The sequence below is a fragment of the Rhododendron vialii genome, chromosome 4a (genome assembly GCF_030253575.1).
Source record: "Rhododendron vialii isolate Sample 1 chromosome 4a, ASM3025357v1".
Classification (NCBI taxonomy): domain Eukaryota; kingdom Viridiplantae; phylum Streptophyta; class Magnoliopsida; order Ericales; family Ericaceae; genus Rhododendron; species Rhododendron vialii.
This window is the reverse complement of record NC_080560.1, coordinates 42,321,961-42,346,348: the sequence shown is the minus strand read 5'-3', so window position 1 is coordinate 42,346,348 and position 24,388 is coordinate 42,321,961. Positions and strand designations below refer to the sequence as shown.

Here is a 24,388-nt window from a genome sequence, read left to right as displayed (position 1 = left end):
GAACTTGAAATTACCTTCTTAAAAAATAAGTGCTCAATTTGCGTTCCGGTACGGGGCCTTAAGTAGTGTTATAGTTGTGTGCCGCAAAACTAATAAATGCGAAAAAAATTGAATAAAGGTAAAAATTGAGTCTAGCGGACTTGTAATGTATGGGTGCACAATCCCAGCCATATTTTAAACGGTTCGATGGTTGGTCAAGTAACAAAAATGCACAACACACAAAGATTGACGGGTCGGATCATGCAATTCAAGTTAAGAGAGAGAAAGAGAGAAAAAAAATGTACGTGAGCCACCTTGAATAGAGAAGATCACTGGATCCAATTCGTTTTGGAATTTTGGATTTGGATTTATAGGTAATGAGTGTAGAAAGAAATAGAGTAATGATTGAAAATAGAGATAATAATTTGAGAAAGATAGAAAGAAAAATGAAAATAATAATTGGAGAAAAATAAAATAATGATTAGAATCCAAAACCTATAAATGAGCAGGGTCACTTTTTCGTGATACACTGGCGAATTTATTCCAATTCCAGGAGCTCGGATTGAAATTACTTCACCAAAGGGAGGAAGTTTGCGAAGATCTTAAGCGGTATTGATAATCTACTTTTGTTTTTGTTTTTTTGGCTTTTTCTTGTTTTGTTTTTATTAAAAAAAATCCCATTTGTTAGTTTTACGCCTCATTTTCTTGGTTTTCCAATTCGTCTTACCAAGACGAATCGAAAAGTAAAAAATTATGATTTTTATCCCGATATTTTTTGAAATATCTAAGATAAAAAGACTTATCTTAGATATTTCCAAATAAAATTAGGGTAAAAGTCATAATTTTTAGCTTTTTCGATTTGGAAAACCAAAAAAGTGAAGCGCAAAACTAACAAATGCGAAAAAAAATTGAATAAGGACAAAATAAAACAAAACAAAAAACTCAAAAAATACTCGGCGGAACGCAACCCAGGTATCGTTTTAATGTGAAAGTTTAACGGATCAGAACTCATTTATGTTTCGTGTTAGTTGTCTACTGTGTTTTTTAACTGGAAAATTGCACTCATGGTTTTTTCATTGTTCCCTAACTTTTTTTGTACGTAATTAGCTGAGTGTAGAAAATGCAGCATTTTTTTTTTATCAGTAAAGGAAAACTTCATGCAATACTGATGCGAAAAATAAAATTGAGCACTCCCTTCGTCCTTTTTTTAAGTGGTCCCTACGAAAAGAAGTGCCTGAAAACTTTTTTATGAAAAAATTTTACCTACTTCCCTGCATAATTTTTTTTTCAATTTCTTTGCATCAAATTAAAGAACTTGTAGAGGAAACTTAAACAAAGGATGAACGGATTACAATAAGCAAAGAAATGTAGGAGAGAGCTTCGGAAAATTATAAGTGTACGTTTCTAGTGCTGTTACTTGCAAAAACTAATCAACATACACGCAAATTATAGGACTCTTCTTCTTGTTATACTATATATATACCAATTTGTACGTCAAAAAAGAGAAGAAGTAGAATGTACTTATGCCATTATGTTGTTAACGAGCATTGTAACTGACACCGTATTTTATACTGCATAGACAAAAGTGTGGTGGCTCCACACAAACAGACTAATAGCAGTATGTATGAAGCCCACTACACTTGTGTCTAGGGAGTAAAAATATAGCGTCACTAGACTTTCCCATTGTTGACAGCTCAGGCAATTAAAGATACATAATCTTCATAGATTGCCAAAATCATACTAGTATTTACTTTCATTGATTGCCAAAAATCATATTTACTTTCACTGCATACATCCAAAGGTTTTGTTAGCTTTTTATGACTATATATATATAAGGTGTCCAAGGAGAAGCAACAATTTGCAACACTCCAACAGTATCACATATCACTACTCCAACAGTATCGATCACATCTACTCTTTGAGCGGAACAATGGCTTCTTTTCTTCTTCAGTTACTCATCCTAACATTTTTCTTTGTTTCGGGTGCCTTTTGCGACGTCGAACAACAGCTTGTTTCCGTTCCCAAGAACCAGGTGGATTTAATCAGCGACATGCCTGATATTCCTGAACCGTTACAAGTTAGTTGCGTATCCAAATCCAATGATATTGATGCTGGAAATCATACGCTCAAAAAAGGCCAAGAACTTAACTGGACATTTGGGGCCAGTGCCTCCGGAAGTGCTCTCTACTCCTGTCACTTCTACTGGCAATCCAAAGACAAATCTTTTAATGTATACGATGGGAGCGTGCGCCAATATTGTAGACTTTCGACTGATAATGCGTGCATTTGCTATTGATGTGCGGAACCTGACGGTTTCTATATCAGTGGTGATAAGTCAGAGTGGAAGAAACTACATAGCTGGTCCGACTCTTAGTTTGTACCATTGTAAGCTCATGCATCAAATAAATAATGCTACACAAGAAGCTTTACTTTCGCTTACTATCCTTTTATCTGTTGTGACACATTCGTTTACACATCCTTATCCATAGTTTTGCTAACTCAGGTGTTCAGTCCGTCCGGGCTAGATTAAGTCTTAAGCGCATTTCAACTAATTTTGGAACTAATCCCACCGCTCACTTGTAGGAGTCCCAACTAAAGCCAAAATTCTTGCTTTGTATAGACTTGCTCCAAAAGAGTTGAAAGCATTGAGAGAGATTTCAAACTCGAGACCTTTTAAGGGAGCGAATTCCTAAGTTCTAGTCTTGACCATTAGGCTAACTCTTTGATTGAGGTTCCATCAGTATCGATTTTACAGGGCAAAAGTAAAAATTTAATAACACCTCAACTATTTAACACAGCTAAATATAATTTGTATTAATTTAGGTTCTAATCCTAAGGATATTGAAAACAGAACTTGAAGTGAAATTGAAAGTTATCATTTGCCCAACCATTCCATCATCGAGTTCAGACCTAGTAAGGGCACTCCGTCAAAGCGGTTAGTCACAGAATCCCCTAGCTCCTAATTCTAATTGCAATCAATCTCGTATTGTACTAACCGATACGTCTCTTACCAACAACAAATCGGGACACCCATAATCTTCTCCCGCACGGATCCAAATACTGCCTTGTTCCGGATGTTCCAAGTTGTACCCGGTGTTCGGGTCCCTCTTGGTCATTTCCCTGATCGATCTCGTCCAGTAATAGCTTCGTTTTTTTTTTTTTTGTTGAACTTTTTTAATGACTCTCAGGTGTGTTAGTTTGATCATCGACTCTCAGGTCACTTTGAGGCTACTCTGATTGTTAAAGAGATCTTGAATCTTATGATTTGTTTCTTGAAAATTGCCTTAGAAGTTATGTTGATCTATTTTTATGTCTAAATTTTCGTGGTAGATGCATGACACATCATTTGAGAAGTATAAAGTATTTGATAACGACAAATCCGAAATGGTATGTCGGTGCACTCCTTACCCTACTGATGAAGTAATTATTTTATGCCCTTAGGCACCACGTGGCGGTGCCCTAAACTCTTCTCTACCACACATTTGTTATACGTTTATTTATTGAGAAATGATAATGTCAAAATTGTTTTTGTTTGTACCAAAACTCTCGTGCATAAAAGCCTTACACGTTGCATATGGTACAAAAAAATTATGCACTACAGTTTTGGCCTATTTATTTTGCGTCAAATTTTTTGATTTATTTGTCTTTTTAAAAAAATTATGAGTTTCAATTAATATTTTTTGACTTTTCCGATTTCTCTCTAAAAGACGAATTAATAAGTCACAAAAGTTTGACACAAAATTAACAAATACGGAAAAAAATTGCATAAAGTCAAAAAAATAAATCATTTGACTTATTGAGCCGAAACAAGCACCTCAAGTTTAAGAAAAATTTCAGGGTCCGCGTGAAACATTAAGGGAAAATGACGGCTAATGACGTATTTTGATAATTAATACTCACCAAGAACATTTTCAACATTAATAAATATTCTCAATATATTTTTAACGGGTATTAATTATCAAAACACGTCATAAGCCATCATTTTCCCAAACATTAATGTGTGTGAGTGGGGCGTATCAAACGCACGTGTTCTAAGGGTATTTTTGGGCAAAATATATGGACAGGACCGCGTGGAACATGGGTTTTGCTTAACTAATTGGGCTGGGACCGCGTGGGATTTGTCGGAGTTAGAGAGGACCGGCCCGGCCCGGTAACAAAAACGAGGTCCACGACCAATCCCAATCCAGTCCACAGGCTTAAAAAAAACGAGGCCCACGACCAACTCTCAGTCTCACCGTTCTCAATCCACAGCCAAACCCTCACAAAAACCCCAAGAGGCAGAGAGAGATCAAAGCGCAGGAGAGCAGTAACATCCTCGGCAATGGCGGCGAAGGGAGAAGGAAGCAACGAATCGAAGAAGAGAAAGAGGCCGCTAACCTCTTCATCAGCTACAGATAGTAGCAAGGGGGAGAAACCGTCGAACCCGAAGAAAGTGAAGTTACCCTCGTCGAGTCACCCGAACAAAGGTGCAAATAAACCTTTCAAATCGACCAAACGACAATCACAACAACAACAACCTCTCAAGTTCAAGTCGAAGTTTGGGAAATCGGACACCCATGGGGAGAAAACGGTGCCCAAAACCAAGCGTGAGCTCCGTTTACAAGCAAAGGTCAAATCTTTCTTCCCACGTATATACTTGATAAAATGATGGGATAATGTATGGTGGAGAAGGAGCCTGGGAAGGCCCCTGTGTCCCAAGGGGCATTGAATAATTAGTACTCAATTTTACCTAATTTCCGTGCCTAACAAATTTTGTACTTTTAATTTATGTCTGTACACGAAATTAGTAGTACTCCATAAGAGTTTGGTTACTACTAAAAGTACGAAAATAGTGATGCCTTTCTAACTGATGAAATGATTCTCAAGTATTTTTTTACTGATGGTTTTGAATATTGCAAGGATTGTCTTAAAAGTGTGATTTTATCTTATAAAAATATTTAATTTGTGAATTATATGGGGGCCGTTTAAAAAGTTCGCATGGTGCTTCCAAACACCCAGAGCCGGCCCTGCCTGGAATTCATTCATAATTAGCGATTTAGCTGTCAAGATGCAATTCGCTTGATGCTTACTACACTTCTATTCCAAAGCCAGGAGAATCTTTATTTTTTGGTTGCTTTTGCTGGGTTGTTTTTGTGTTGATATTAATGTTCTCTGGTATTATTGACTTTGTAAACTTTTTGAGGTGGTTCTGATGGAAATGAACGAATGGAGAGCGTATGTGAAGCATATATTTAGCATTGCATTTTCATTTTGTTCCGTTTGTGGATTGTTTTGCAGGAACTAGCAGAAGCTAGGAAGAAGAAGAGAAAGCCGCATTACACCCTTGAACAAGTATGTAACATTTAGTTCATTAATGTTTCATCTTTGTTCAGCAGAATTTTTACATTTTTAGTTCTGTTATGTGTAAGGAGCAGTAGTATATCCTAGTAGTGTTTTGAAGAACATATGGTTGTGGTACCTGGTGTTTTTGGGCAATGATATAAGATTGGCTCCCAAAGGATGAATGGTAACCTCTCTCTACTCTTGGATGCAATATTTTATGAGATACTTGAAACCCGGAAGGAATGATTTCATGTATGCAAATGTCTCCGTGCAACAATAGATATTACTCTGTGCAACAACAGATATTACGTGAAAACCAGAAGGAATGATTTCATGTGTGCAATTTGGGTTTATTCTGTAACATTTTTGCTTCAACAATAAGTTTTTCTCCGTGGCTTTGAATGTGGAAACAGTCCAATCCTGCATATTTCTGTTGATTTTTGGTTTACATTGGGTATTATTTATCGCATTGGTAAATTAGGTCCTGGAAATTGAGCCTCTTCGTGCCATTATATACCAGTCCATATAAAGCTTGGTTTTTATTCGCTGACATGTTTAGAAATTTTTGTGATGTGGCTGAGTGCCTTTGTCTAAGTCAATTTCTTTTGCCTTTTCACTAGGAGCTTGCATCACTGTGGGAAAAGATGAGGCAACGTAATATTGCCAAACAAGATAGATCCAAGTGTGTTTTTGCAATAAATATTACATGTTTTATCATAACCATTTGATAGGGTTTAAAACTAGTTTATAAAAGATTAACTCGTTTAAATTTTTTGTTAAGGTTGGTGAGCGAAGCTTTACGGAAGATGAAGGGGAAGATTCACGAAATCGCAAGCTCTCATGTTTCTTCTCGTGTTCTGCAGGTGATTTATCCTTGACCGTTCTGATGTCATACTGATATAAAGTTTTCATTGATTGCATTAACCTGTAGTAAAATGATTTTCGACCTTAGACTTGTGTTAAGAACTGTTCACAAGCTGAACGAGATGCTGTATATGAGGAGCTTCGCCCACATTTTATCACTCTTGCGTGCAATACTTATGCAGTCCATCTAGTAAAGAAGATGCTAGACAATGGTATGATTCATTTTAGTTATGTATCCGAAGTTTAATGAGAGGTGTTCATATGTCATAGACGTTGCTCTAAGACATAATTACTATAGTCAAGGTTACACTTAAGTAATTTTCGTTCTGTTTGCAGCCTCAAAGAAACAGTTGGCAGAGTTTATTTCCTTCCTCCATGGGCATGTTGCTGCTCTTCTTCGACATATGGTTGGCTCTGTTGGTATGCAAAATGTATTTTGGCATTAGTAATACTTGTGTTGGGATTTTGTACCTACTCTTCAAATGGCATAAGCTGATAAAAGTATTTGACCTATCTTAAGTTGAGTTCTTTTTTCTCTCCAAAAACTGCTTAGCCTGATATTTGGCTCTCTGTACTTTTTGAGGCTGTTAGGTGTGAGGCATTTGAGAATTGAGAGGACTATACTCGTAGTTGTACAGGGCACCACAGATTACGCGGTGGATCTGAAGTTTAACTGATACTTTTTTGGGTCTTGTAGCCAGTTTTAGCTTAAAACACCTAGGGTTTATACTAGTTATCTTGTTGCAGTTATTGAGCATGCCTATCAGCTGGGGAACACAACTCAAAAACAAGCTCTTCTGCTGGAACTGTATTCTACCGAGCTTCAATTGTTTAAGGATTTGGTTTCTATGAAAGAAAGCAAGTAAGTGACTGGTGTTTATAAATACTCTGTCATTTGAAGTGGAAATCTTACATTTATTAATTTTTACGTTCTTTATTGTCATATTCAGTGTTAGGCAGTAAGCCTTGAACAATTAAGTTGCACAAGAAGCATGGTGTTTTCCATTCACCCTCGTTTCTGTTACATACTTACATGGTATGAGACAAGATCAAACATGATAGTTGATGCAAGGATATCCATCTACATTTTTAGTGGAGTTGGCGGGAGCATGATATCTTTGAGTCAATCTGAAAATTGGAAACCCTTGATATGGCCCATTTCGAAATTTGGATGGATAATGTTTGTCTGGTCTTGGTTCTGGAGTGGGTTTACATTGAACTGTGGGGTTGAGATAAATGCATGATTATTAAGATGAGTTGGTCTTTTGCTATTTTTATTTGTATTCACGGTTGATGATATTTCCAGGTTAGTTGATGTGATTTCTAGGCTGGGCCTGCAAAAAACTTCAGTCTTACGACACATGAGCTCTGTGATCCAACCAATTTTGGAGAAAGGAATTGTGGATCACTCTATCATACACAAGGCATTGATTGAATACTTGAGCATTGCTGACCCGGTATGGCATACTTATCTAATTCAATATGGAAGTAAACTTTGATCTTTGGAGGCTTTCACTTATTTGTCTCCTTGTTTCTGAATCAAGTTCGTTTAAAGTCTTCTGCTGCAGATGTAATCGAACAGTTGTCGGGTCCGCTCCTTGTTCGAATGGTCCATAGCAAGGAGGGGTCTAGGATTGCAATGCTTTGTATCAAGCATGGGAGTGCGAAGGTTTGTTGACATTGATATGTTTGTATCTTATCCAAGGAAACTTGTCTTTCCTCAATTTGACCTTTTCCCTAGAGGGATAATGGCAGGAATCATTCGCGATATTTGTGGACTCCTAAATTGCCTTATGATGTTTTCTCTTGTTCCAGGAAAGAAAAAAATTCATCAAAGGGATGAAAGGTTTCGTGGGCAAGATAGCTAATGATCAACGTGGAAACATGGTAAGGTTCTTATAAGTTTCAATGACTCTGCTTTGTGGCACATTTTAGTTTCTTTTAGTTTGGAAAGTTAAATACTGAATTATGTATCAAATAAGTAAAGTAATGTGCCAGTCTGTCAAGGATGATTACCTTTCTATGTAATTTTTTGGGCAATATCCATTTTACCTCCTTGGGGCTTGGCCATAGTCTGCTTTACCTCTCTTACATGGAAAATATACAAATGCCCCTGCAGTCGCTGTCGTCATGGCTAAAAGATTATTTGGGTTCCTGTTTTATTGTACTTTCCCTCTCTTTGGCTACCTCTTTCAGTAATATTGAGGGAGAATAGTCATCTTAGATTTATCCTTACTGTGTATCCAAGAAGTTCAGATGCTTGTTGTTTTCTTCAATTGGAGATGTGCCAAATCTATTTTTCAGTTTCAGATGTGGGACACTGTAATTAGACTTTAAAATATTGCTAACCCGATGCTATCATGGTTGTTTGTTCATCGTTCGTAGCATCCAATATGCTGATGGTTCATCTGTGCCTCTTTTATTCCAGGCCTAAGTTGATTATGCCCTTTTTATAGTTCTGCTGCTCTCCTTTTCGCGTCCTATTTAAATTCGGATCTACCATTTATACAATTTACATTTCAGGTGCTTGTGTGCATTCTTTCTATTGTTGATGACACTAAACTTGGAGCAAAGGTTTGTTTCTTAAGCTTTGTTGATAGTTTGCCTGTATTATTGATGGATTATCTCTCTTCATTGGGGTTTTTTTCCCCTGACATTCTCCTATTTACAGGTTGTTGTTAGGGAGCTTCAAGCAATTTTGAAGGAGCTTGTTTTGGACAAGGTTTGTAATGTTCTTAGCCCTTTCCACCTCATTGGCATTTCAAAGCAATATCAATGTATTTTTGAGCATGACATTGGCCTATGATTTAGGTGGGTGGGATTAATTGGCTAGGCGGGAGTAATAGTCTAGGCAAGATTAATTGGCAAATTAGGCTGATTAATCAGGGGGAATACGAATTTTTTCTTATTTGAGAGGGCTAACTGTTGTGTTAATAAACAATAATAAGGGTTTTAGTGGAGGTTGTACAATACATACATATATCAGGGACATATATTGTATATATATCAGCATCCTCACGGATCATATATGACCCTTATTGGAGTTATTATGGCTCGTGGGAGTGGGAGCAGTGGAGTACTACTTCCTGGTCTCTATCATATTCTAACCTAAATATTTTTTGGTTACAATATAGGTATGGATACCTAAAAGGGGAAAAAAAATTGTCGTGTTCTCGGCCGTGTCCGCATCCCCAATTTTTGACAATTGGAGTGTCCCGAATCCGTGCGTCGTGCAACATTGACGTCAACCGAAGAATTACCTTTTCATGCATGACAAACTTATGATTTCCTTCCCTACTTATTGATGCAATTATGGAAAATGTTTGCATAACTATCTTGCTCTTTAGAGACTGTTCTTTTTGAACTCGTTGGTAGCTCTTCTTTATTGTGAAAAGTCTTAGAGAGAACGTTGTTGCATGTCTTTCTTCGTTATCTTGTGGTTTTAAATAAATATTCTTCTTAGCTGGTTTCCTTTTGTCGATTTCAGAATGGAAGGCGTCCATTATTGCAGCTACTGCATCCCAATTGCCCCCGCTATTTCAGTCCTGATGATCTGGCTTCTTTAGATCTATCTATCCCTTCTCTCTGTACCAAGGCAAATGCAAAACTGTTTTTTAACTTTCCCAGTCAAGAAATGCAGCTGCTTCATTGAAACTTAATGAAAGTTTCTTCCCTCTTTATCAGGGTGGATTAGAAGTAAATTCTGACTTAGATAAGCTGGAAAAATCTTCAAAGGTTGGTGAAGATGTTGAAGAGGACAACAGTGACACAGAGGATGTTACAACTGAGTCTGACAAAAGAGCAAATGAGGGCGGGAAAAAGGATCCTTTCTTGCGAAGACAAGAGTTGTTGGTTAATAGTGGTCTTGCTGAGGTTGGTAACTCCATTGCACCTTTGCACACATTTACGAATGTTCTTTTTCTCCACAGTTGCAGTTTGCGTTATTTCTGCTATTCTTCATCTTTTATCAAGGATGTTTCTTGTCAATAATCTGCAACTAATCCACTTCTCAAAAGAATTTGCAGCTAACCTGTTGTTTAATGCTTTTTGAACTGTATGACAACTAAACAATGCGTGATTAGACTAGGAATCTGATTCTGGATTCGGCAAGGAACTCAAAAAAATTGATTTGTAAGGTTAATTTGGATGCTTATCTGTCTTGCAGAGTCTCATTGATACATGCATTGAGAGTGCAGGAGAATTGCTTAGATCAAATTTTGGCAAAGAGGTCATATATGAGGTAGTAATCTTGTGTATTACCAAGGGATTCTATGTCAATTTGAAGTTAAATATTCTTCCATGGATATGTTTTTTTGTGGTTGCTTTTCTGTTAGGAAGTATTAATTAGCTGCAACAGGAGATATGTTTGATTCACTTTATCTCATTTTGAGTGAGTTGACCGCATTAAGAAGCGCCCAAATGGATGCAGCCTAGTACTTAAGAAGTATGTAGTATTTCCATTTTCCACCCATACCAACCTGATTATCTGAATTATTTACCAATTCCAGAAAAGAGTTTAGAAAGCAGTTCAGTCTCCTGGTAGACCAGCAAAAGCGCCTTACTCTTTCCTAATAAGACAACTCGGTTACCAATCGCTTCTTCCGAAGTTTATTATTATGTTTGCAAAGCTTTTCACTTTTCGCTCATGCCTCCCTTGTTGTGGACGGGCTAATATTATGGTCGATTTGTCTTGATTAAGTCTAATAGATTTTTCCATCTCTGAGTTTAGATACAATGCATTCAACTCTCTTCTACTGATGCCACTCCCAACTCTCCACTGTTCAGATCATTGTCTTACTTTTGTTACTTCGATAATGCGCTTAGGTTGCAACTGGGGGTGCTGGTGGCATTCTCCGCCCGGTTTTGGATGCAAAGTTGGAAGCCTTGTACGAAGCGATAGCATCTCTTGCTGCGCAGCCGAACTCAGAGGAAGAAGAAGAGGATCATCTACTTGAGAATTTCCACTCTAGCAGGACAATTAGAAGATTAGTTTTGGATTGCCCCATCTTTGCTTCCACCCTATGGAAAAAAGCTTTGAAAGGGAAGTGTAAAACATGGGCCCAAGGTCACAGGTTAGATTGTTTCCATATGTTGCTTTCCTATTATGATAGATCTATTCACGCTTTCTGATGGAATTCTTGTTCTGTTCATAGTTCTAGGGTAGTATGTGCCTTCATGGAGTCCTCGGATTCTGCGGTACAAGCGCTGGCTAGAAAAGAACTACAGCCTCTAGTCGATGGTGGTATCCTCAAATTACCAGAGAACAAGCAGTTGGAAAAGCAGGTTAAAGTCTCTAAAGCCAAGTGACATGTAAAATGTTCGTCTCAGTCGATCAAACATCTCAATCTCCCTGGTGGATTCACCTTTGTTTTGTCATACTCTGATCTCTTCGGCTGTATTTGGATAAGCTTTCTGAAGTAATACGGAGGGAAAACAAAATGAGGGAAACGTATGTCCAATATGTGACGGAAATTTCCCTCCATTTTCTTTTCTGTCTAGGAGTCCCTATGCAATCCTTGATCCAAACGCGGCCTTGGGGTTATTGAAGGACCGGAAGTGTAACCGAGTGCTCTTCTTTCAATTTTGTAATAGAGGTAAAAGCTTGGAAGAAGCATATTATTACCAAAATGACAATCTAATATTATCACTTTACTTAAAGCTGCAATTTCATGTATACTACACTGAGATGAACGTATGATTTCTGCTTCTCTTTATTGCCTTGTGTTTTACATGATGGCTGGAAAATCGTTTGGTGCTTAGGTTTCTTTAATTCGTTGATATGGAGATGATAATCCTGTGTTTTGGGTTATAAATAGAACGCCACGCCACGTGCGGTTGGTTTGTTGCTCTCTTGTAAGAGAGATGTCCTCAGTTTGAGTCCTCATGGAGGTACTCGACACCTGTCGTAGTTACAAACATCTAACCCTGGGAAAGCATGGAGTAGGTGAGAATTCTTCTTTGAGATGGAAATCATTTGGAGGTTGGTGACATGTCATCAATTTTTTGAATTTTTTTTATTTATTAGAAAATAGTTGAATGTAATTGTTGAGGGTATCGTTTTAAAATTCGTAGTTTATAGGGACGTGAATTTAGTGGGTTGTAGTTGCTTCTTGTGTATATCATTTGGATGGTGACACGTCATCAATTTTGAAATTTTTTTTATTCAACAAGTGGGTAAATCTATATTTGGATTTCATAATATTAGTATTAGTATCATAAGATATAGACGATGCCTTTAAATAAAGTACCGATATTGAAAATGACTAATAGGAATTTTTTTAAACGTTAGTAACTTAAAATTTGGAGAGGAAGTGTTGAATGACTTAAATGGTGAGCTTTTTTGGAAAATAAAGTATTTGAGTTGGAGTTAGCTTGAATAGTATTTTCTTTTGAAATTATTTTTGTTATTAAATATATTATTTTGGCACTCTCAAATAGAGAATTGGAGAGGAAGTTGACATCCTAGTCACTGGGATGAGGTTCAATCCTTAAGAAGAGGAAGTTGACACAATCATTAATGAATTGAGAAGGTATTTAGGTACGTGGTATGAAATGTTTAATGTACGACAAAAGAAAAATAAAAGAATTAAAGGGAAGATAGAGTACTAAATTGGAGATACATCTATGTCCACCAAAAAAGATTCGTATCTATGAATGGGTGGAATGAATTAACAAAAGCAAAGTTTAAAAAATAATAGCAAAGCCTTTTATTGGCTTAAAACAACCACCTCCTTTTTCTTTTTGTTTTTTGAGATTCAACATCCACCTTATAAATAATAATAATAATGCTATCTGCACTAATGTGGTTTTGATGACTTGTTAACATCCAATTCGCACAAAAAAACTAGTAATTAAATTGCCCGTGGATAATGCAAGATGTAGAATGTGCTGAAGGACAGACCAAGGACATCTATGCCAGAAGGAGTGAATATTATTAAAGGTTGGTCTAATAAGTTTGGTAAATTACTATTCCCCCCTCCCTTGACGCCCCCACCCACCCCCCCGACCCCACAGCATTTTTTCCACACTTTTCCCGGATTACCCCCGGCTCTCCCCCCCCCCCACCCCCAAAACGGCAATTTAAACAAAAAAATCAAAACCATCAATTTGCAATCTTATGGAGCAGAAACATAATTATGAAGACTTTACGGACAAAATTTGATTATGTCCCTTTAGAATAATATGATCAGAATAAAAATATCTACACACCCGTTCAAACGGATTAAAAATTGAAGCACTTAATTTTTTAATCATATTTTTTAATATATAAACGGTCTCAAAAAATTAAGTGCTCAAATTTTCACTCCGTTTAAGTTGGTGCAAAGATCTTGTTATTTTGATTATATTGACAAGATCTTTGCACCGATTCAAATGGAGTGAAAATTTAAGCATTTAATTTTTTGAGACCGTTTATATATTAAAAAATATAGTTAAAAAATTAAGTGCTTCAATTTTTAATCCGTTTAAACGGATGTGAAGATCTTATTATTTTGATCATCTTATTCTAAAGAGACATAATCAAATTTTGTCTCTAGGGCTCTCATAATCACGTTTCTGCTTCATAGGATTGCAAATCGATTGTTTTGAAATTTTTTTTTTAAACTAAAACGTTGCCGTTTTAGGATTGCCGTTTCAGAGCAAAGATTTTTATTTTATTTTGAATGGTCATAATGAATTTTTTGGTTTAAGGTCTTTCAACAAACACCCTAAGACTCATTATTTAGTTTCAAGACTCTTTTAAGGTGTCCATTAAAAGGCATTGAAGCCAAAAATTTATTATGACCATTTAGGATGAAATGATCAAAAAATAACATCTTTGAACCGATTCAAACGGATTAAAAATTAAAACACTTATTTTTTTACACCATTTATATATTAAAAAAATAAGTGTATTCTAAAATTTATTACGACCATTTAGGATGAAATGTTTAGAAAACTAATATCTTTGCACCGGTTCAAACGGATTGAAAATTGAAATACTTTTTTTAACTATATTTTTTAATATATATATAGGAAAAAAGGAAAAAAATAGTCAGATTAACTTTTAACTATATTTTTTAATATTTAAACGGGTTTAAAAAAATAAGTGTTTTAATTTTCAATCCGTTTGAATCAGTGCAAAGATGTTATTTTTTTAATCATTTCATCTTAAATGGTTCTAATAAATTTTTGACTCTAAAACTTTTCAATGGGTACCCTAAGAGCTCTAAACTAAATAAGGAGTCTTAGGGTGCTCGTTGAACTGATTAATGTTGTACTTATATATATTTGTGTTTTTTATATAGATTTTTGAAAGCATAGAAATATGTTAGCTTGGGCACAGAGCATTGGTCTTAAAATATGGTATTGGGGTGGTTAATTGAAAATAGAATTTTAGTTAACAAAAAAAAAAGGAGAAAAAATGGGAAAGGAAGAAAATAAAGAAAAAATTGAAAATTAGAAAAGAAGAAGAAGAAGAAGAAAAATAAGAAGAAAAAGAAGGAGCTGGGGGAAGAGGGTAAAACGGGAATAGCAGCTCTCATAAGTTTGTTGGCCTAATAAATGCGCTCAAGCTGGCGTGAATATCCTGTTATGAAGAAGGTGTTCATCGTATTAGTGGACGTAAGTGGTGAGTTTAAGTTTTGGAAACTTGCCTACGATGGCTTGTCTATCTAGTATCTACTGTCAGATCTTCCGACTCCTACGATGAAGCAAGAAGAGGCGAAGTTTAATTATGATGGTGACACCGACTTCGGTTAGAGCATCCACATTCTTCTCTTTACTCCCCTCTTCAAACTAAATTAAAGAACCAAAAGAAAAAAAAAACACCCAAAAACCCTTGCATCAGTCTCTCTTCTTTCGTCTCTACTTTGAAAAAACTCTAACATTTCTACAGTTGTTTGTTTGGACAGCCAAGCAACTGTTCACTTGCTTCTCATTTTTATATTGTTTCCAAATCCCTCTTTCTGTACTCCATCTCTTTCTCTCTCTCTCTCTGACTTTTATTCTTTTTCTGCTTTTGTTTCTCTCTCCGAGGCAAGGGAGAGTATTTAATTGAGATGGGTTTGATTATTTATTGAGAAAAGAGTGAGAGTAAAGAATCTGATGCAGTAGTTATTTTAAAAATGAATAGCTAAAGTAATAAAGTGATTTTTTAAGCTGTAAATTGATCCAAAATATAGAGAGTCTGGTGCAGATACCTTTACTTCTTTAATTAATACTAGAGTTTATGGACGAACCGAATTACTATTCGACTTCCATTTAAAACTTCTTCTTCACCAATTTTGTTACATAAACAAATTAAATTTCTAACAATCTCTTTACTCGGGTTGATAAGCTTATATAATGATTGAAAAATCCAAACTACTAAACGTAAAAATTTATTTTAACATGCTTTCAAAACCCGTCAGGTTTTTTAATCTATTTGAACTGTTTAACTTTTTGCTGGTTTATAGTTTACCCCGCTTAAAAGGTGTAAATCACAAGTTATTTGAAGGTTGGACTCGCGCTAAACCCCAACATCTAGGCTCTGTTTGTTTGGACATAAAATATTTTTTCGGTGAAATGTTTTATCTATTTTTTGGTGTTTGATTGTGTAAAAAATGAGAAAAATATTTTACATGTAAACATTTTTCATTAATTGGATGAAATGACTTAATTTCAAATCTTCCGTGAGTTATTTTCCGAAATGAATCCGCTGCCTTTTACTGCAATTCTCACTGCTCAATTTCATCGATTGTTACTCATGACCCACGTTCAATTTCAATATGCTCAGATTTATCCATCGTTTAAGCCCCATCTCTCTCTACACTATTTTGTCCATTTTTTGAAAGTATTTTTCAAATGCCAACTAACGCCGAAAAATAAAAATTTAGAATTTATTTTCTGAAAAAATATTTTACTTACATCGAAACAAACGGAACCCTAATTGCAATACACTATTTTTTTTAAAAACAAAAACAGAACAGGTATGGTAATTGGTAACCCATTACGGCTCCGTTCCGGAATGTAAAAAAAGTCCTTATTTTTTAAGAAAGCAATTTCAAGCTAAAAAATTATGGATTTATTGAAATCTAAAAATATGCAATATGAATATTGTTTGAAAGATCTCATCGAGATCTTTTATACAATGCAAAAAAAAATTTAAAATTTTTTTTCATTTACTTTATTTTTGAGTTTAAAAATGTGAAATAAGCTGCTTATTTTTTAAGAAGGCTTCTGGAACGGAGTCTACTTATGACAGAAAATATGGCCTCATCACACCACAGTGCTATTTGTAGGAGATCTGACCACACTTATATCGGAGCCGAAACTAAAATATCACAAATGTGTACGATGTTAAGAGTATGTTTAGTCCCGGTAAGAATTGACGGGACTCGAACTGGACCATATTCACTACACTCGGGACTTCTTCACTTTGAGATGGGCCCAACCCCACCCCAATAATAACAAGTGTGCAATGTGGTGTGGTTTACAGCAATGTGGTTGACCTGCAATTGCGACGTGTGGGTCCACCTCAGTAAAAAGACAAGGACCCAACTACTCTCTGTTTTAAGTAACCCAAAAGTCCAAAATGCACCTGGTCCCGCCAGCCCCAATTCTTGCCCACAACCCTCCCCCAGACCAGCCTTCTTTTGACAATATGCTCCACTCCACCCACGAGCCATGGTCCCAAGGATATTCTACACTATCTCAACAAAAATATGTCTAAATCTATAACATGTTAAAAGACGAATATTTATAATACTGTAATTCTTCTTGATTGATAAATCTAATTGAAATTTATCGAGCAATACCTATATTTTATTTAAGAAATACTACAAATAATTTTTCTTTTGATCATACTACAACGAAGGACAATCTTGAAAGGGTATTTCTTAAAATATAAACCACCAATGTAAAAAACTGTAGGTTTCGTTTACTCATTCATCCAGTACCAACGATTATTTCACGCTATACTTTTCATCTTTAGATAGATGCTAAAATAACATTTGTTTTTACTAGAAGTATCAAAAATATCATTCAAACAATAAAATTAAGAGAAACGAGTTGCCTTAAATAGTAGGTATGTCCGAACAAAAATACTGTTTAGATAGTAGCGTGAGAGCGGGCAAAAACAAAACAAAATGCTTATGCTGGTTATTTAGTACGACCCTTCAACTATCACGTCAACGTAACCCCCCTCGATTAGATTCTCCTCCAAGGATAACAGCGTAATTTGCACTCTACCTCCCCTCCGTTCCCGGTTCCTTGTTCCCACCATCTTCTCCGACGCGGCATCTCTCTCTCTCTCTCTCTCTCTCTCTCTCTCTCTATACGTTAGACACGCAAACATGTTCATAGACTGACAGATACAAGCAAAAAGAATGTATATGTAGTAGTAGTAATACATTTCTCTCAAAGAACGATTTTGTCTTCCTCATTCTCCATTCAACAAATCCCCTAATTTTACTCGATTCCTCTGGGGGGGTTTTTTTCACGAGTTTATTCATTCATCCTTTTTGGTTTTGAGTTCTTTCACTTCGAACTATCTCTCAAATCAGCTGCAAATCTCTCCGTGACTTGCATGATTTCAAGTCGCCGTCACTGAATTTTAAACTGATCTGATGGCGGCGGCGGCAATGGCGACGGCGGCGGGCGCGGCGGTGATCCTGTACATCGTGCTGATTCGTAGGTTATCGGCGTCTAAGGGAGAAGAGGAAAGAAGAGACGGCGAGCACCTGAGATCGAAGAGGAGGGTACCGCGGAGGCCTGCTCAGGCGCCTGCCACGTGGCTCGAGGCGATGGCTATGGTCTCCGAGACGCTTAGGTTTACGTATTCGGAGACGTTGGGTAAATGGCCCATAGGCGACTTGGCTTTTGGAATCAAGTACCTCATGCGACGGCAGGTATATAAAATGCTCGTCGTTCATCTCCATTTTTTGTAGGGTTTTACGAGCTTAACTATCGTCCTATTTGTCAGCAAATTTGGATAATATTTTATGCATGTGAAGGCTCATTTTTGGTATCTGTTTTCATTTTCGACGGTCAGGACTGAGGGTGTCCGGGCCAGTTTATGCACGCCTTGACTAGTCCCTCCCAGGTTCTGGTACTGTTAGCAATTTGTCAGACTTTTGCTAGTTCTAATTTTCTAACATGAAATATTATTTTTTCGCAAGTTTTGTGTTTTTACTTGCCCAAAGATGGTCTTTTGGTCTGAAGCACATTTGTGTCAACTACGCATCCGAAAGAGCTTTTTGTTTTTTGTGGTTTTTTTTGGTTCGTTGTCTGTGGTCATATTTTGCCCTTTTTATGTTTCCTGCTCATCCCCTTGCTAATTGATCAAGCAAGCTGTCAGTGGAAGTTGTTAAAAGTCTGGATTCCGAGGAAGAAGGATTACTTTGCTTCACGACACTTGAAGTTGAACTTACACATTGTGACTTGTGATGATATCCCTCCACCTCTTATCCCCTTACACCGTATCCCTCCAAAACTTATCCTGCTTAAAAACGGGCTGTTTGATTCTTGAGCTTTTAGGAGCACCTGTATAACATTAAGTAATTGATTCAAATTCAATGACCTGTATCTGTTACCATTAGTTCTGCATGACGTACTCATGTCTGATACTTTCAGTAAATGGCTGGACTTCTGCAAGTTCTCAGTAATTTTCAAGTTAGAAATCTGCGTGTCCCTTTGCATTTCTGCTGAATTCTGTAAAGATTTTTTTCTAGTAGCTCAAAGAACAAGCCTTTTGGACATCAGCACATTTTGGTATACTATGCATGAGGAGGTTCAGTTTTGGAATCTGTTTTTATGTACCAATGGTCGTTTCTTTCATTGCCGATCAGATAAAAAAAGAGCTGCTCTTCTAGTACTGTGCTTCATGACTCCTGGAATGTTGAACCCATAAAGTGTGACAATAGGTGTGAATATTATTTTTGCATGAATTACTCATTTCTGATGCAGCTGCTTGTCGAAATCTCTAACATTGCAATTCACTGCGCTTTTAGTCTTATACCTCTCAGTGTTTCCTTCTCTGATTACTATTTGTCATACTTTTGTGTTCATGCATGGTGTTGTTTTTCGTTTCTTTTTTGCCCTAACATGGTCCAAGGCTTTGTAAATTTGGTAACTTCTAGGTTGCTAATTCTGGTGTTCTTGTAGGGTAATGTACAAGTTGCAAGTGTATATGCAGGAGATGAGGGAGTAAGACTCAGAGGCCCGGAAATAATTGCTGATTTGAATCAGTATTTGAGTTTGTTAACATTCTGCATGCTTTTCTCAAAGAAGCCTTTTCCTGTATTTTTGGAATCTGCTGGATTCTCTGGGGCAGATGTCCTTCTTCAGAAGCCCAAAGCAGGGGTAAGCCAATTGTTACGAATGACTCTTTGAAAACCTTCACCCTACACATTCTATTTACTTGTGTAAACTATCCTTTGAACATTTCATTAATTTTTGCAGCTTCTGAAGCCTGCTTTTACAATTTTGTGCGACAAAAGTTCAAGGAGTTTTCTTCTGCTGATTCGGGGTACTCATAGTATCAAGGATACACTCACTGCAGCTACAGGTGCGGTGGTCCCTTTTCACCATTCAGTTTTGCATGATGGTGGGATAAGTAACCTGGTTTTAGGATACGCGCACTGTGGGATGGTTGCTGCTGCTCGTTGGATCGCCAAGCTTAGCACTCCTTGCCTTCTGAAGGCTCTTGATGAATATCCCGACTACAAAGTTAAGGTATTATTTCTTCTTGAAGTATTGATTCTTCTTGTCCTTGTTGTCTTCTTCTTCTTGATCTCCTCTTCGTTCTACTATAGATTCAGGGTCTGAACAAGAGAATGTAGTACAATTTACCAACTTGGTGACTAAGGCTAAGCTTTTGATGATGATTAGATCACATATTTGGATATAGTTTAGTAGCTTACCTCTGTCATTTTCTGATGTATATTGCCTTGGTGATTTCTGGCCCTCTTTTTGTGGGTTCTCATTAGTAAATCTTTGATCTTCTTTCAGTATTCTTGAGCATTTATTACCCATGTAAGCTCTTTTGCACACTGTTTGCCACTCATCTATCCTCACCCTCAGTTCAGCTATGCTTGTTACACTTGTATTGTCTCATATGACAATGCACCGCATGGCATGGTGCGTAGTGCGTAACTGGTCTGCTGTTATACTGGCTGCATATGCATCAGAAGCCTTTCCCAAATCTGAATGCTCCAGCTATATCGACGTTCTGTTTTCCGTTATTAATACTCCTTTAAATGAGTTAGAAAGTCACAGACCATCTAGTTGTTTCACTACTCGCTCTTTTTGGGAGAGGCTTATCGTTGTCATCCAAATAGGAATTGGTTGCTGCTGCTACTGGTTGCATTGACTCTTGAGATCGCTAAAATTTGTGTACTCTATGCATAGCAGTGATTTGTAGCTCTGCCATATCATTATAAGCTCCAGGCCTTCAGATTTTTCTATGTTCTTAGTATAATAACTTTGTACCTCCGCAAACATGCTATTGAAATTTACTTATTCAACACAGATTGTAGGCCATTCTCTGGGTGGCGGCACTGCTGCATTGTTGACATATATTCTTCGAGAGCAGAAAGAGTTCTCTTCGAGCACTTGTGTCTCATTTGCCCCAGGTATGTAATGTTAAAATTGTTGCTCGACTTTTCGTTATTTGCTTCTCAGATCGCAATCAACTGGTCACTTGTTCATGGAGTATATCAGGCATTGGATACCTATATAACATAATCATTGCAAGATGGAAGCAGGTAGATCTACTTGTTATGTTCCATAAGAAGATGTTGGTGAAGTATACAGTATGAGATGATGATTGGTCATCATATCCCACTTTCTCTCGAGCGGTTTACTACAACTAAATCATGGACATCCCCTACTTTCTGTTTTTCATACAGAGGATCTCAATTATGAACATCTGCTCGGATTTTTTTAAGATTTGGAGTATTTAGCACTGTCAGTGTGAGGTCAGTTTGCGTTAGAGAGATATAATGCGAGAATACAAAGAGTCTTTCAGCTTGTCATGAGTCTTTTACATCATAAATTAATATGTACTTCTTCTTTTGCTTTTTGTCAACGTGGTTTCCCATTTCTATGACTTGATGCTCTATTGCTCTTCCGGAATTTTTAACTACGTTTGCGAACTTTGCAGCTGCCTGTATGACATGGGATTTGGCGGAATCAGGCGAACACTTCGTCACCACAATTATCAATGGCTCTGATCTAGTTCCTACATTCTCAACTTCTTCTATTGATGATCTTCGGACTGAGGTACAGTCTCCCTTTCTCCTGATATGAGATATTTTTTACTTGGAAGATTTTCATTTATTGATTATCATAGTCCTGAAGGGAAAATTAATTATTGAATTCTCAAATTCTTTAGATTTTGTCATCAGGTCACAGCATCTTCTTGGTTAAATGATATGCGTGATCAAATTGAACACACAAGAGTCCTAAATGTTGTCTACCGCTCTGCAACTGCTTTAGGATCTCATCTGCCGAGGGTTGCTGTTGCTGGTGCTCTTTTGCAACCTGTCTCCAGCAGTACTCAGGTAACATCTTCTTAACTTTGTTGGGTTACAGTCCTTTGAATGATAGTGATGATTAATCGTTTCGAATGAAGAATACAACCCTTTGCACAATTTCAAGGTGTCCATGCTTGAAGAGGTGGTGTAATTACTAATTATATGTTACTAAGTACGCTTTAGTATGATTTAGTGAATTGATTTCTCAAAATTTAAATAAGATTGGTTTGTTCCTCAATTTACACAATTTTATTGTCCTTCTTGAAATTTTCTCCCAATGTCCCAACACATAAACAACTATTTACAGAATGCTATACGAGAAAGCAAAGAATACAGAATAACAATGAGTGCATTTTGTCGATGAAAATCTAGTCCTCTCAATTTGGTCCCCTGAATGAAGATTCTGGCTCTGCCCTTGCAAAAGGCTTTGACTTCCCTTCAACCAGCTGTACTCACTTAAAAAATCCTCCCCAACACTTCTCCTGGTTGGCCACTGTTCATTGGAGTAAAGTACTTGATCCTGAGGCAGACTAGTTTTGAGAAATTCCACTGTTTCACACTTTTTTCTAATGGACTGTTTCACACTGTTGCATCCTTCAATATTGAACAATTAACAAGCGGTCCTGAATTTTTGTTCTGATCCCCCCACTTAAGGTGTGTTGTTGTAGCGGAATTTGCAGAGGGAAAAGAGAAAGTAATGGATTACTTCATCCGTAGGAAAAGATGATCCAGAATCCCTTACCTCTTCTCTTTCCTCCATGAATCTGTCCACAAATCCAAGATCCAAATACAACATTTGTACAGTGTTACTGCCTTTGGCTTGAGCACTCATTGATGAATTCCCATCACCAATGACGCAAATTTTCTGAAAATTTGTTTTCAATCTTATTATTGCCAAATTTTCCAATCTAAAAAAAAAAAAAAAAGAACATAAAGGGAACAACCTTGGTAAGTGCCAACTGCATGCACTTTGCTCTCTACTTTTCATACAATTGCTGGGTCAATTACAGGTTGTGATGAAGCGTGCACGGAATGTAGCTCAGGCCGTTGTAAAGACCCGCTCATCACTGTCATCATGGAGTTGCATAGGTGCACGACGCCGTTCGGTGGGACCTCTATCAAACCCTAAAGAAGAGGATTCGCCTGGTACGGCTCTTATAGTTGAAAGAACTTCAGAATCTCTCGTGACTGAAGTGGTAACTAGCGATCCAACGATGACCAGAGCAGTGACTTGTGGGTCAGGGCATGGTGATGACTTAGACGAAGAAGATATGGCTGAAAGTGAGTTATGGCTTGAACTGGAGAAGGAACTCAACGGGGACAATTTTGAAGCCAATGTTACAGCAAAGGAAGAAGAAGAAGAAGAAGAAGCCGCAGCAGAAAAAGAAATTACTGAAGAGGAAAAGGCATTTGCCCATAATGCATTGGAAAGCAAGAAGCCTATCTCTTCATCGGACGTTTCAGAGAGCCACCGATTTTTTCCACCTGGGAAAATCATGCATATGGTTTCTATTCCTATCTCGGATACTAGTGATTCTGGTAACGACAGTTCCGCCGAGGAAAGTGTTGGTATTTACAAGACTCCTAGAGAATTGTATAGTAAACTCAGACTTTCGAGAACAATGATTAACGATCATTATATGCCTATGTACAAAAGGACGATGGAACGATTGATTAGGGAACTGGAAATGGATGAAGCTTGTAGTTGTACAACATGAAATGATTTTGTTGTATAGTTGATTTATGTATGGGATACGCCTTGTGTTAGTAGAGATGTATTTATCATTCAAACAAAGTCGATGTTATCGCGAAGTGGTTTATTTTACTCAGTAATATGATGTGCCTAATTTTCTGTAGGTCTTTTCTTTTCAGCTCTTTTTCAGTTGGTAGCAAAGTTTTAAATAAAGGCAGTTACATATTGTATAGGTTGTTACGTAATGGGATTTCGGACCCTCCTCTACTGCTATTTACTTGTGTATTAGTCAATATGTTTCCCGATACTGAGATCTAAAACCTTGGTTGGTAGGGTAGCAAGATCAGGTCAGGGGCCGTTCCACTTTCTTACCTTTTTTTTGAAAAAGAAAGTAATTTCAAGCTTAAAAATCATGTGTTTACGCAAATAATTTTTCTACAAATATGAATCTTGTTTGATAGATCTCATTGAGATCTTTTAAACGTTACAAAAAAAATTTTAAAAAATTATTTTTTATTTTCATTGTATATTTACGTCATTTCCTCTCTTGGTGGCGGTGTTTGAAGTCATTGAAATGAACGTTCAAATCCAGTGTACCCAACTAGCGCCATTGGATTGATTGAATTTGATTTTAGGAACCCAGAAAAATGCGATGAAAAAACGGATTTAACTTCCGTTTTTCTTTTCCTCCTCAAATTTTAGATCCAAAGGTAATGCGAGTGGAAAGGTAAATGAAGCAACACCCAATAGAATGAAAACGAGTGGTGGATTGTTCATGTTTGATTTGAAAATTTAACGAGTTTAACCCATCGTCAAAGTTTGACTTAGTTTGTATCAGGTGAACTGATCTCAAATCTTCTTTCATCGAGCTGATCACGTATTGGTCTCAAGTAACTTGAATTTTTTAGACATTACAAGTTGAACAAGCTGATTAGTAGTATGTTCAAACTTCCGTTCGAAGGCTTAACGAGCTTCAAAACAAGCCCAACAGTGTACGCAAAAACTCAATCTTAAGTGAGATTTATTGAGCAAACAT

At 36.9% G+C, this 24,388-nt stretch overlaps 2 protein-coding genes across 2 annotated transcripts; both read left to right on the top strand.

The window, feature by feature from the left end:
* The first annotated feature begins 4,235 nt into the window (after positions 1-4,235).
* LOC131324562 (pumilio homolog 24) lies at positions 4,236-11,879 on the top strand. Its single transcript, XM_058356567.1, has 17 exons — positions 4,236-4,588; positions 5,257-5,310; positions 5,922-5,983; positions 6,083-6,164; positions 6,254-6,377; positions 6,502-6,585; positions 6,913-7,027; positions 7,472-7,622; positions 7,721-7,834; positions 7,981-8,052; positions 8,689-8,739; positions 8,837-8,887; positions 9,653-9,760; positions 9,850-10,038; positions 10,331-10,405; positions 10,990-11,237; positions 11,319-11,879. The coding sequence occupies exons 1-17, from the start codon at positions 4,301-4,303 to the stop codon at positions 11,470-11,472; spliced, it is 2,022 nt and encodes a 673-aa protein (XP_058212550.1). The 5' UTR covers positions 4,236-4,300; the 3' UTR covers positions 11,473-11,879.
* Positions 11,880-17,310: 5,431 nt separating this feature from the next.
* On the top strand, positions 17,311-23,515 carry LOC131324561 (uncharacterized). The gene is made up of 7 exons (XM_058356566.1): positions 17,311-18,032; positions 19,288-19,485; positions 19,585-19,857; positions 20,654-20,756; positions 21,287-21,405; positions 21,531-21,686; positions 22,670-23,515. The coding sequence occupies exons 1-7, from the start codon at positions 17,751-17,753 to the stop codon at positions 23,375-23,377; spliced, it is 1,839 nt and encodes a 612-aa protein (XP_058212549.1). The 5' UTR covers positions 17,311-17,750; the 3' UTR covers positions 23,378-23,515.
* Positions 23,516-24,388: the final 873 nt, after the last annotated feature.

Bases quoted from the DNA above. Each gene is read 5' to 3' on its own strand.
- LOC131324561 (XM_058356566.1), top strand. From the start codon at position 17,751: ATGGCGGCGGCGGCAATGGCGACGGCGGCGGGCGCGGCGGTGATCCTG. The intron at 18,033-19,287 runs GTATATAAAATG...GTGTTCTTGTAG, and splicing joins AGTACCTCATGCGACGGCAG to GGTAATGTACAAGTTGCAAG. The intron at 21,687-22,669 runs GTAACATCTTCT...GGTCAATTACAG, and splicing joins CTGTCTCCAGCAGTACTCAG to GTTGTGATGAAGCGTGCACG.
- LOC131324562 (XM_058356567.1), top strand. From the start codon at position 4,301: ATGGCGGCGAAGGGAGAAGGAAGCAACGAATCGAAGAAGAGAAAGAGG. The intron at 4,589-5,256 runs GTCAAATCTTTC...ATTGTTTTGCAG, and splicing joins AGCTCCGTTTACAAGCAAAG to GAACTAGCAGAAGCTAGGAA. The intron at 10,406-10,989 runs GTAGTAATCTTG...TAATGCGCTTAG, and splicing joins GCAAAGAGGTCATATATGAG to GTTGCAACTGGGGGTGCTGG.